This window comes from Mchenga conophoros, linkage group LG13 (assembly GCF_057382185.1).
Source record: "Mchenga conophoros isolate Kocher_MC1m ecotype Shallow Benthic linkage group LG13, M_conophoros_male_GT1.1, whole genome shotgun sequence".
Taxonomy (NCBI): Eukaryota; Metazoa; Chordata; class Actinopteri; order Cichliformes; family Cichlidae; genus Mchenga; species Mchenga conophoros.
The window spans coordinates 8,245,776-8,259,905 of NC_140538.1; the positions used below are offsets into that span (position 1 = coordinate 8,245,776).

Here is a 14,130-nt window from a genome sequence, read left to right on the forward strand (position 1 = left end):
TATAAAATATGTATGGATACAGCTTAGCCGTGTTTGTCTCACCTGGTCCAAGTAGTAGTGGTCTGAGAGCCGATAGGGATCGTGGCGAAATCCCAGCGGGCACTTGTGTCTCTGGGGAAGGGGCGAGGACTCGAGCGGCTGCAGAGAGGTCTCCAGTTTCTGGGAGGAGTTGGATGAGCTGTCTGTGGTATTCTGAGGTGACAAACAAACACAGGATGCAGGCTGAAAAGCTGATTTCTGATTGCACACGTCAAACAAATAGTGAGAGAGGACACCCTGATTGGACAAACAAAAACAGGAAGCCTCCATGCAGCACTGATTGGAAAAACAGGAAGTGTGAGCTCTGTTTTCCAATCCACTTTTGGACTGCTATATGCGAGTTAAGCTTTTACTAACAACACCTGCCACAAAGAATCACTTACGAAAACATTGCAGGAACCATCACACCTAAAATCACAATTAAATTAACCACTTTGATTTAATTTATTTTTTTAACATATTTTCACAGCAAAAACTCTTATCTGACTCAGTATGAACATATTGTCTTGTATATTCATATGAACTGGGTATTTGACAATAAAAGTAAAAGGGAATCAATTAAATTAACATTTTTTTAAAATGACTGAAAACAAGAAACCTAAGCATTCATGAAGATCAAGTGACTGATACAAAATATTCCTAAATCCAAAAAAGTGGAAACAGAAGCATCCTTTAAAATGTTTTTTTAAAGTCTGCAGAAAAACTGTACACACACCATATCCACAGGCTCACCTTTTAAGCCTCTACACATCATCTCCTTCTCCCCAGTCAACCTGTCCTCCTTTCCTCAATCGCACTTTCTCCACATTCCACCTTTCCTTCTCCCTTTTCCACCTCTCCACGCATGTGTGTGCACATGTGAACAGTATCCCGTCTCCTTTCCGCTAAAGTCTATCAGGGCTCCAGTCCAACTCAAACACTGGCCAGACACAAGACAGTCAGACCGCTGCCGATTTCAGACATGCACAATGGGGGTCAGCCTCTGTTAGCCACCAGCTGATAGGCAAGGACTCCTTTTGTCTAATCATATCAGCATTGTAATATGAGTGCATGTATTGTAGATGTGTTTAGCCGCGGGGCAAAGGGTGCAGGTGTTTCTGTTTGAGAAGCTGTGCTTGAAATGTATCCTCTGCATTTTGTCTTGCTTTGGGGAAGACTGGTCACAAGAAGTCAATGGCAAGAACGATTTTTTGCATGTCTTACTTTTTCTTGACCATCTTCTCTTAGCTATCTGCAACAGCTGTGAGATTTCCAACATGTTTTCCCAGAAATGTTATTTCACAAATTAGATTCGATTTTTTTTTTTTAATTCAAACTATCCAACTTCTCTTCAACTATTACTGGACAGATATACAAAAAGCTAGATCTGCCTTAGAGAGGGGTGGCTGTAGATGCAAGGAATTTTCTATTAATGGCAACTACTTTTGTCATTTTGGAGATATAATAAAGTGTCCTTGAGCAAAGCAATGAACCCAGAATTGCTACCGTTGGAGGCGACATTATGTGTATAGGCAATGGTCATGCCTTTGAGCTTACATGCTTACACTAACATGCCAACATGCTAATGATAATATTTCTAACATGTAAAACTCTATGCTTACCACTCCAGCTGTTAGCATGCTGTCCTTACATAATACAGATAATTGTGCAATTCAATATATTAAAATTTCTGAATTGCTTACAAACAAATCACAGAAAACAAACACAAAAAGAAACCACACGAACAAACGCCAATCAAGGCATGATTGGTGAATGAACTTCTAGAAGGCAAGATAAAGAGAAGTTCACACCTCATTCAATAACAGAAGTTATGCATTTAATCATCATTAACACTGAATATCAGAGAAATCTCTGAATGAAAGAAACAAGGTCAAGACCAAAAATAATCGGCTGTGATCTTTGAGTCTAAAGTGGAAATCACTTCACAGGCTCAGGAACACTTCAGGTAACATCAGGGAGGTGATTTAAAACCGTCCTGTGCAAAGACATTTTGCACATACTGGGATTTTGGAGGATGCAGAGTAGGAGTAGCTCATTTGGACACCATATCCCCCGGGCTAAGAGGGGGCAGCCTGTTCAGCTTGTTATCAGATCTCAGGACCTGTGATATTGTGACATTATAAAACTGAGCAACTGAAATTCTGTGGTGACCAAGAATGTGAAAACATTATGCTTTCAAAACTACAGCAAGTAATCCGGGAAAGATGTCTCATCCTGTACTTTGGGAAATATCTTAATGGATTTCTGTACCAACACCTGATAGTTTGTTTTTAAATGAAATGCGAAGTTTTAAGGATTTGCAAATTCCACTTTTATTTGGAAGCTACTGACATCATTTAGAATTTCTAAAACTATTCCTAAACTATTCTCCCCCCCCCCACCACCAAAAAAATATAAATATTTGGCACTCCAATAAGCCTAAATCCAATGCTGCAAACTATTCTGCAGAACTATATGACCCAGATCTGATATTTGTGTGTGTGTGTGTGTGTGTGTGTGTGTGTGTGTGTGTGTCTGTCTTGCTGAAGCTATCCCCATTATATCGTACTCCCCACATGGATACTGCCATGCTGAGAATTTCCCCTTAGCTTTCTTACAAAGCCCTCAGAGCAGCCTGCCAAAAATAACATAACATGCTCCCTCAGCTTTGGGCTCCGCCCCCTGGCGAAGCCATTATTGGGGGAGGAGTTGGTATGGTTGAAACCAGTCTGACTCTGGCCTCCATGGCTGCATCTAATTCAAAACACAGACCAGACTTTCAGCTGCAAGCTCAGACTGCACAAGAGGACAGGGAGACAAAGGGAGGAGTTGAGGGGGAGAGTTTGTATTTCTGGACATCCTCTCTCTCTATATATTCTGGTCCAAGGCTGGACAGAGGGCATTTCAAGTTATTTTCTGACACAAAACATGCCCCGACTCAAAGCTCGGGAGGATTCATCCTTCAACAGGCCTGTCTCGCTCTCCTGGGATGAGCCCAGAATTGCATCTATAGCTTTCACTCCCCCTGTTGTGAATGAGCCAAAATAGAGACAGAGAGGGGAGATGTGCTGAAGGGAGGGACAGAGGAAGGGTTAGGTTAAGTTTAGGTTTGGCGAACGAGGAATCATTTAGGGAAGTATGTCCATCCTATCCCCCAAGCCCATCCAACCATCCTCCCCCATCCCTCCAAAGGCTGTAAATTTGCTCCAGCATTTCCCTCTGTCTACGACCGCCTGCCTCACTAACTGCCACCGCCGCCGCTGCTAACTTTAGGAAAGGTCATTAGCACAGAAGAACACAAGCAGCACTAAACCCCTCATGTTCCACCTGTGATTTTACAGTCATGACACTTTGCAACGTTTCATTAGAAGAGGAGTAACTTTTTGACATGTTCTATAAGGCTGTTGTTGTTATATTCATGTTTAGGGGTTTTATATTCCAATATGCTATGCAGCAGTCGTCAGGTAGAAAAATACAGAGATGTTGAGAGAGAAACCCTAAAAATGGGCAGGGAAGACACAAATCGAGGCAGTAATTGTTTCCCCCTGGTTTCATTCATGAGTCCAGTTGGATCCTGACAATACTCGAGTGTCTTTCTGAATGTCTGTGGGGAAATATTCCCCGTAACTTTTATTTTTTTAATATCTGGCACAAGCATAAGATTCAGAATCAGACCCAACATGTAGCCTATTTTTGTTTTTAATTCCACTATGTTTTTTAGATCACAAATACAGACTGTGTCCTAGTATTTCCTCTTATGCAGTCGCATGCTATGTGTAGGTCTGCTGGCTGTTTGCTGTAATCTTGTGGCATTTTTCAGCACAAGTTTTAAAAGCAGACGTGAGGCAATGCATAATATTTCCTCAGGCAGGCTTTGTTGGTTGCTAGCACGACTCATGCACCAAACAGGGTGAGCCTTGTGCTAAAAAATAGTTTATATTAGGCCACAAGGGAAATGGAAAAATCGAGGCTATCACACTGTTTTGTTTTATAAGTCAGTGGGGATTTAACTGAAATGGATGTGGGCTTTCTGGGTCTTCATTTGTGGAGAAAAAAAGGTCAATTTTATGGAACAATACCCATGAATTGCCGTGGATTTGTTGCACTTTTAGCCTCTCTGTTAGCGAAAACCTGCTGCTCCATTTCAGGGGATTGCTCCGCCCTCCGACAGTGCTGTAGTCCCCCCACTCCTCAAGTGTTTGTATGCATCTCTGTGGTGGCTGTGTGCTCCCAGCACAGCACCTATTAGTCTTGGCCCGTACAGACAGCTCGAGTCAAAGATGAACCACGAGGCACTTCCTCTCGTAAATCACCGGCCCTGCGCTAAGCTGGGAAACAGCTGCTAACTGCTAGTTTGGTAGTGTTTCTCTGTTTCAAATGGGAGAGGGATGGCGCGGGTGGGGGAGGGGGGTGGGGTCACCAGGAGAGTGGGAGCTTTTGGGACACAGGAAGTGACCTTGTGACCCTGCCTGCTGGCCCTTGTGTCAGATTACGGGAGGGTGTGTGTGTGTATGTGTGCATACATTTCCTGTACTGTGGCAGGTATAGATGACCGGCAGCGAATACTCTGTGAACTCCTGAGCAGACCTAATTTTTGAACGATGGATGAAATAAATTTGATCAGTGTGTGCTCCAGACCAGATCCTAATTTTGCTGCCTCCTTCTCCAGTTATGAAGAGTGGAACTTCTAAGATAGGACTAGTGCAGTCAAGGTAACACACATGGAGGTCTACACCTAAAAAGCCATTCAGACTAACATCCGACCTGCATTAAAACAAGGCTTGTAGCGGTGCTGGAAAAGGCGTGTTGTTTAAAGTACTGGATAGACATGAAATGTGATCCAGGAAGTCCAGTTTCAGCGTTTTAACCCCTAATGAACGGCACAGCACTGTGCAACAGCTTATAATGTTCACAACAGCGTTTTATAACTCTAGAAAGTTATCACAGCAGCAATTATTTTCTGTTTTGTTGCACTGATAGTTAGGTAAACACAGTGTGTACAAAGTAATCCAGGAATGTGTTCCTTTCCAGATGACATTGTGAGAAATGATGCTGTGTTGACAAAAACCTGGCTCAGCTTTTGCCTTTGAGTAATACCACACAGACCACTGAGGCACACTACTTCTGTTTACCTCATGATGGTAGTGAGAGATTAATTTTCAGAGCAGTGAAGTTCTCACACACAACATTAAAAAGGTTTTGCAGTGGTTTGATGTCTGAAAAGCTCCAACTCTGTCTAATCTGTAGTACAGAGCAGCTGGCTGAGTCTACGGCCAGTTGTTTTTATTTAGAGCCTTTTACTGCATGATTTCTATCACTGCCAGGGTGTTGGTTTAGTTTGTTTGTGTTAGCAGGATGACTCAAACGGATACGAGATTTGCATGAACATTTTACCAGAGATCGGGCCTTAAGCATTTGATTTGGATCTTTCCATTCAGAGTTGATGTGTACTTTGCCAGCAGAGAGCCTACAGAGCACATGGATGACGCCGTGAACTGGGATGAATAATTTTGATGATCTTTTGGATCTAGCAGTTCAATTGTAGTGGTGACTAGAGCCACTAGGTGTTGGCTTCTTCTTTTCTGTGGTGGAGACTAAAGCTGAGAGTTGTATACAGACATCACAGAGACTTATTATGTATGACCAGCGATTATGGTGCTGTGAAGACCTGACATTGTATAGATGATATTATCCGTGTGATCCTGAAGCCCATTTTAGGTAAGCTAGCCGTATTTTGTTGCAAAATCTTTACGCACACAACCACACATTCAATCTACTGTGTCCACAACAAACTGAAACTTAGTAATGCCGCCTGCTGTGAGTCAAAAGTTGTGACCATCATAGTTATTAATGCAAAATAAAGTGCTTACAGTAAAGACGTCATCGTCACCCAGCTCCCCCTCATTCTGGAGTGCCGTAGAGGAGGTCGTGGAGCCTACAGACAGGAGAAGGGAATAAACTTTATTTCAGGTTGTTTAATTTTTACATACAACAAAGAATCTTTTGACGTCCTTTGATAACGTCATGGCAATCAAATAGCTCCTGAATTCCTCATCCTGTCCCTTACCAAAATTTTTTAACTTGACAAAAAACAAACTTTACTTTCTGGTACACGTTCCTCCACATACTTAACCTTCATTCATGTCCTTGCCAAGACTAACTGGTTATACCGGTGGATTGTGTTATGCTTTAAAACTTCAAACCTTGAACCAGCTAGTGAGTGTCTTATTCATTAAGTAGTGTGGTTTCCTTTTCTTTATGTAGTCGGAAAGACGCAAACAATGGTTTAGTCATAACTAGAACGTGGAATTCCTGGAGAAATAGTAGCAAGCTGCTGCAGCTTTTAAAGTTCAGGAGGAGCATGGGATTGAAACAAGAAGTCTGCCTTTAGTGGACTATGGTGGGCACACATACAGCTGTGGTCAGAAGGCTACATACACCAATTATGTACATAAATGTGACGGTAATTTTCGGCTTTGATGATTTCTTTGAACTGTCCTTTTTCCAATGATTAGCATACATCTTTAATGACTTTAAAGCAGATATGATAAGTGTATCTAAACTTCTGACCACAGCTGTAGACTGTATATAAAAGATGGACTTAGCCACCCATCACCCATGACCTAGTAAGGTTTGTTGTAAAGACTTGAGACGAGCATTTGCTGTCTTACGTTTCTGAAACCAGACCTCGAGAAAACAAAGCAGTGAAGTCTACAAAGACCGTATGCCCACTAAGCATATCTTGCTTTATCTTTCCCAGATAAGTACCATCATCTATAAAACAAATGTCCTGTTTTATACAGTAAGACTTGAAACTAACAAATGAGCCCATTAACCCAACAGGAGACTGTTTACTGACGTCGATTGACAATAAAGCTTTTCAGCTTCGGTTTGGGTGTATTTAATTAGAGACTGGGCATATTTTAGCTCTGGAAGCTTTATAGGTGCTAGGACAGGTCTCTCTCTGTCTTGTCAAAACATTTGAATAGTTATATTGCAGCACAGTTTACCTTCAGCCAGGTCATCAATTGCCTTTCGAACTCCCCTGTCGAAAGCTCTGGCATCAGCTGGACTCTGGAAGGATAGGCCGCACCTTCTGTCTTCCACCTTCCAATGGTGAAACGTGGGCGTCGCTATGGTGTACACTAGATCCTTCCTCAGCGGGCAATCCAGGATCACCTGTTGATACGACACGCACCAACCATTTACAACATGGATCCATTTCTGATCTTTAACAGACACGTTGTTGCTCACATTCATGTATGCGTGTGTGTATTTTACCTGGTTGTCCCGCATTCGTTCACCACGGATGAAGAACTGGGAGCTGGTGGAGCCCAACACAGGTGCCAACTCTGTCGGCAGCAGGCGGCACACCCCTACCCTGCTCAGAGCTCCCCCGTCCTGATTCAGCCACCCACCGCTCGAGTCGTCCCGCGTCATCACCACCGCTTTTACACGTACGATGTAGCTGTCACTGCACAGAAAGGAAGAGAGAAGATATTAGCACAAAGATGACTGCAACGTAAATGTGTTTATATTATACCAGACAGTAGAGTGGTGATTCCAATAGATGATAAGCTCAGGATCTAATCATTTTTAACCCTTGTATTATGCTCATTAAACTTAAAACATGCTTTAAAATAAAAGCATCATCCATTATGTGAGTAGTGTGATTTTGGAGAATGTTGAGGCAGAAAAAAAATTCTCCGCAGCTATAAAGTTACACAACTTAATGCTTTAGGTTACTGGGAAACCCCCTCAAAACCTTCACTGCTGTTTATAGACTTTTTGTAGCTGCAGTCATAGAGGAACCTTAATCATATCAAAGCCGAAGCCGGCAAACTATTCTGTATTTAACAATACAAGCCTAAAATTAGTTTGTCCACAGTCAAACTGAGCTAAGCAAATTAGTGTGTACGCTAATATACTGTGAAGCGTAACTGTTTCTAAAATAGCATCAGTAAAATTTATAGCCGTATCTATCTAATCTCTTCATCAGATTCTGGTTTTGCTGCAGTGCAGTCCAGTTTGCTTGAAATGTGGCAACATGTCGAATGACAACCATTTCCTTCCACAGGAAAACCAAAGAAATGTATGAATACAAGATAACGCAAGGTCAAAGCAAAATTCACATGATTGCAAACCGAAAAATAACAGTAATATTTTCCACGCGACACAATAACTCTTTGGATAAGAAAATAACATCTTATCCCATCTTGTGAAAATTGACAATGCTTTTCTTAATGTGCATTAAGAGTTTATTCTAGAGCAGGAATCACACCCTGGCAGACTGTTTGAGGGCGTTGCAAGTCACGACTTTGCCTGGTCCTCGCTGTGCTCAAGTAGGAGGTGTTGTACCAGGACAAGTCAGTTGAATGCACACACACAAACAACCCCAAAGTTTAATGTAAATTTAATATGGTGCTATGTTGTTTTAAAACTTGTTTAAAAGTTAAACTGCTGCCATTTTAACATAAAACAGTCCACGTATTTAATAAAATGCTGTTTCAGCCCATCATCTCCTCACTAACCTCATCATATAGCTCATCACTTCTGCTCCATATTTTCCTGGAGTAACCCTCTGATTATTAGTGAAAACATCCCTTATCTTGTCGCTTTAGTGGTTGTAAACAATAAGAACTTCCCTATTTTCATATTACATGTCATATCACTTTATTTCTCTACCATCACTATAAATTAAAATAAAATTGCCTACAACAGTGGGGAGATTTGAGTGGATGTGAAGTTTTTGCAAGTCATCAAACAACAGAAAATTTAGGTTCATTATTTGATGTTCATTCACAAATTGCCTTTCCTCTTCCGTGAAGGTTAGATCCACTCATAAAATGTACATATTCCTCTTTTGTTTTTGAGAAATACTTCTGGACACATGTGAATACAAAGAAAATGATGCAAAGTGCTGTGAAAAGCATGCTAAAGCAACAGGTGGTAATAGAACCCTAACCCTGTAGAAATGTTGTGTATTTAGAAGCCTACAAACAGTAATGCAGCCCACAGTCTGACCTGAAAAAAGGGAATGAACGTGCACATTTCTGACGTTGGAGACATCTGGAAAGTCTTAACTCTGGAAGGAATTTTTCAAACGTTCAGTTTTCAGTGACTTAAAATGCATAGAAGTAAGACTAAAATACTTAGAAAAAAACAGTATGTTTTCTAAAATACCCATGTACATGTGGCAGGGCGTTAGTATGACTGTAAACTGAATTCCTTTTTTAACAAAGGGAAATTTTAGAAATAGTGTATACTTAAAAATTGCTCTCAACTGCCTGACTGATAAATCCACTAGGCACATATATTGTGTGCTCACTTAAAATACAGGACTTTTTTTTTAAATCGTACTGTTGGCGAGTTTTTGCAGACACGTCAGCATCTTGCATGCAAACTGCAGCAATTAGTGGTAATAAAATAAGTCTTGAAATCGCATTTTCTGCAATTTTTTTTAAAAATTCTTGTTAATAAACGGGAATAAAAAAAAAACAATTTACTAATTACTCGTACAAAATGGCTGCAGCCTAGTTAGAAGTCCCACGTTATCCATGTTATGTCTTTTTGTTCTTTGTGCCTAAATCGGAAATGGAGTCGTCTGCACCATTTAGATGAGACAACATTGGATTGGAGCCACAAGTTATACAAGCTGACAGATAATACAGTTTATTCTATAAGAAGTACAAAGCAGATGACAAAAACTGAAACCGGAGACAATACACCGGAGGCTGATAGTAAAATACATGGTATTCTTATGTGTAAGCATGACAGTCACCACTATACGTGTACACAATGGACATGGTTGCAATCCACATGCATGTACCCATGTATGAACTATTGATGCTGTGCTGCGTGTGCGTTCATGTGTGTTTGTGTACGCGTGTGGGGGAGAAGCATGAAGAGATAACGACAAACATAAAAAGAGAGTGATGAAGTGAGGGAGGGAGGATGAGTGGGAGTGAATGAGAAAAGCGTTGTTATATAATTAGCTAACAGTACTAAGGACTCAATGCACACACACACACCTACACACACAGGTGGCAAAACTGGTTCACCAGCTCCCACCCACACACATTCATAAAATTGAGTGAATGACAGACTGACTAGGTGACAGCAGTCAAACTGCACAAACAGAAAGGCAACCAGAGATTCACCCACAACTCCTGAGCTTTTGTTTCCATTCAGAAATTTAAAGTTACTTGAATTAGAAACTCAAAGACACTACCCAAAATCTACTTGGCAAGAAATATTACTCAGTGTGAAGCATTAAAGATTTAGTGTTGTTATTGGCCGTGTGATGGACTGGCGATCTGTCCAGTATGTATGGCCTCTTTCTGTCAGCTGGGATATGATCCAGCCCCACTGCAATACTAATTAGGTATGTGGTTAGAAAGTAGACAGATGCACATGTGTTGTTTCTGGCTATAGCAATACACTCTGTAGGCAGATATTATTCATCTGCTATGTCAAGCCACAACAGGCGTAGGTAAAAATTATTATATGAGCTCTACTTTACCGTGTGGAAAAATTAAGTAGCAACAAAGGAAATAAAAATGAAATCTAAAAATAGAAATGGTGGTGTACTAATTTAAGAAAAGAAGCTTACTATTAATCATGGACAAAAAACAAGACAAGATTAATTTCAAAAGGTCAGACAGGCGGTAATATAGTTTTACATCTATATGGTTGACGATACAATACAGTTAACAAGCAGATTATGGTATGTTTGTAGTGTCAAATGTGTCTGCAAAAGGGAAACAACTAAGGATACAGAGCAGAACCACCTGACAACCACTGCTCATAAGACAAAAATATATATGTATGTATTTTCTTCCAATTAAATTGCTTTTCAATTGCTTATCTGTTTTAAACATTTATCTATAATTATCTGAGTACAAAGTATCTACTGCTTACCCATTATTTTTAGTTAATATTTCTAACCTATTCAGGTGCACTCAATCTTATAATTACATCATAATATCTGTTTTTTTCACCACCGGCACTTGAGGTCATTTTTACCCATTTAACCACTGGCTACTACAGAAGTAACCCTGGAGCATTTGCACCCCTGTTTAGGAACGACTAAGCTATTTCGGTTCATTGACATAATTTCTGCTCTTAAACTGAAAAATGTTTTTAAAAAAAATCCACGCTCTGCTTTTATATGAAAGTACCACAGTGGTTCAACATGACTCAAACACATGTATGACATATTTCCATACAGAACCACACATCCAGGCCACCCACATACAGAAATAACACTAAATTCTGTGCTATATAAGCACATGTGCTTTAAGACACACGATACCAGCTATCAGCTCTCTGAGATGAACTTGTCACATTTTGGGCTGTCTTGTGACCCATGTTTAGAGCCCCGTCTGCCGACAGGCCCTATAATCTGTGGCGGGGACACACAGACAACCACAACCAGCAGCTACACACTAATTTAATACACTTGGAATGGTCACACATTCTTACAGACACATACATTTGGGAACTGTGAATCTAATTCTGTCCACACGAATGTTGCAAGAGGTACTGATGCTGAAAAAGGACTGCAACGCCCATTTTGAGAAAAGGTACAGTACCGTGCAAAAGTCTTGTGCCATTTCATTTCTTTAGGAGCCTGAGGTCCATGTATTTTTTTAAAGTGGTCTTAAGCAATAGTTCCCCAGGCTTCCTGAAAGTCAAAGGCTTTCTTTGGACATTCACTACTTTTTCTCTTATTTTCACTGCAGTACTCATACCTGACCATTTTCAAAGGAATATTCTTTTGTTAATCATTCAAGCACCTAACTCTAGGAATGAATGTTGAATAATTTAGTTTCTACACATATAGAAAGCTTAGCAAGGCACCAAGTTTTAAAATGTACATTTAAGCTTTTTGTTACTAGCAGCCTGCACAAAAATACATTATTTGCTCCTGTTTTTTTTGTTAGCTGAATCTATGAAAATTGCCCAGTATAACACAGTTTGACAGGCATAAAGTAATACTTTTGCACCAACAATGTGCTGCAGAAAAACCTTTTGGATGACATATCTGGACATGGTGCGTCGTGTGTCCCTAAAAAACAAATTTGAACTTTTTTTGTTCAAATTACCAGGAGAGTGGAATAACAGCGAGTGTCTACAGACATCTGTAAAATACGGCTGAGGCTGTGACTCTTGAGAACTTTGTACAGTACTATAGTTTGTAGACTATTTATAATCACCAATTAAAGAGGAATTCACATACGGTACACAGCATCTCTAACTGTACATGGACCATTCTAAAATATGATTGTCTAATATTTGGTGGGTTTGTGATCTCAAGCTTTAAGTTGAGACTGCAAACACTTTTCAAAGTCTCTTTGGGCGGGATAAGGGTACAGTTTGTTGCATCAGAAAATGACTTGGTTAAGAAGAAAGGCTTGCTGAGCTTACCTACCTGCTGATAAGGAAATCATGCATCACATCCATTTCTAATTTAATATGAGACTTCAGGTCAAAGGTTCAAGGTGTGTCTGGCTTCCATTTCTTAAGAAAAACAGTACTGCAGTTGCCAGCCAATTGCTTTTGTTTGCTTTGCAGTACAGCCTGACAATACCTCACAGCACCAGATTCAGCAGCTTGGCATGCAATCATACCAACAAGTTCATTGAGCTCATGGTAGCCATTACCTTAATAGAAATAAAAAAAATCTAGGCTGGAGCACAGTTCTGTTTCAAAAAAGCTGGGATGTTGTGTAAAATATAAATAAAACATTTAATGTAATATAATCAAATTGTTAAAAGTGAAGATTTTTAGATAGTTTTTAGTAAAATGTGAGAGATTTATATAATCTGAAGAGAAACAAGATTGTGTTTCCCAATTCTTTACCAAAATGTTACATCACCTCTTCATTTACGAACACTTAACTAACATTCTCGCCTGTTAAAAGCTCAAGAGTTTTGGGTCTTTGTCATTTTTTAAGTGTATAATAAAATCCACTAAATGTTTTAAATGGCTTATAAATTTGGAGTCCAGACAGGCCAGTACTTTGCACTCTATCTATGGAGCCATGCTGTTGTTAGATGTGCAGAATGTAGTTTGGCATTAATGGACTTCCTGGGCAAAGTCGACTTTCAGCATGAATGGTGCTCTCACGTGTGCTCATTACCAACGCAGTGCACCCTAATGCAAGCTCCACACCAATATCTTGGAATTTGTAATCTGTGCTGATAACATGCAGCATGGTCTCTCACCTCTTTACCCTGGAGGTAAAGATTTTACGCCTAATATTTTCATAAAGAAATTAACACTTAACATTTTGACTGTACCAGACCACAGGACAGTTTTGGCCTCACCCAAGCTGCTATCAGAAGGCACAACTACTTGCATATTTTTCTGCTTCAAAAGGGACTCCCTACTGGTGTTAGTAGAATTTATTATTGTACATTATTAACTGTAAATTCTGTACTTGTTAAATTTACATCAGCTCATCTTTTTCCACTTGAAGGCAAGTGAAGCAAGCTGTAAACACAAAACTGACTCGTTCAGATTCACTTTCAGTTTAGCTACGTTTTTGGTCTCCACCTTCTGTGATGACAACTAAAACAAGTGTCAAGTTGCTACTGGGAACCAAAGCAATCAGCTGGCATAAGGCTCCGTAACAGTTAGTAGTGTAAATATAAAGATATGAAAATGCAAATGTCTCCCTATCCAATGGCACTGTGTACACGTGGTTCAGATATTACTGCCAAATCTTTAGAAACGATGTAAACAAACAAACAAACAGAAAACCAGAATCCTTACAGAAACATCTTTTCATTTAAATTAACACGCATTTGTTGCATTAGCTAGAACTCCATGTCCACTCTAAAAGTCTAAACAATTCAGTGTAACATGAACTTGTAAGAACAGTCTCTCCGGTTCAAGTGGTTCATTGCAGTAATCATTCTGTTCTTTTTATTTTTATGCCTGCTCCACACCTTATAAGAGAGTCATCCTAATAAGGAAATGTGATGTGGGTGGAGTACACACCTGTTGAGTGAAAACTATTTATTGCACTGTCATTGTTATTTGCCTTTATGTCTCAACTGTTTTAAATTCCCCATTTTGCTTACACTTGCTGTTGAACCACAAAAA

General features: G+C 40.0%; 1 protein-coding gene across 2 annotated transcripts in view; it reads right to left on the reverse strand.

The window, feature by feature from the left end:
* LOC146560796 (sprouty-related, EVH1 domain-containing protein 2-like) overlaps positions 1-14,130 on the reverse strand; it is a 36,287-nt gene that overhangs the window by 13,163 nt on the left and 8,994 nt on the right. For both annotated transcript variants that reach the window (XM_085296259.1, XM_085296258.1), the window contains exons 2-5: positions 7,300-7,492; positions 7,029-7,197; positions 5,889-5,953; positions 43-192 (exon numbers count right to left, since the gene is read on the reverse strand). In XM_085296259.1, the coding sequence (XP_085152385.1) occupies positions 43-192; positions 5,889-5,953; positions 7,029-7,197; positions 7,300-7,492 (577 nt within the window). The remainder of the gene's footprint in view (positions 1-42; positions 193-5,888; positions 5,954-7,028; positions 7,198-7,299; positions 7,493-14,130) is intronic.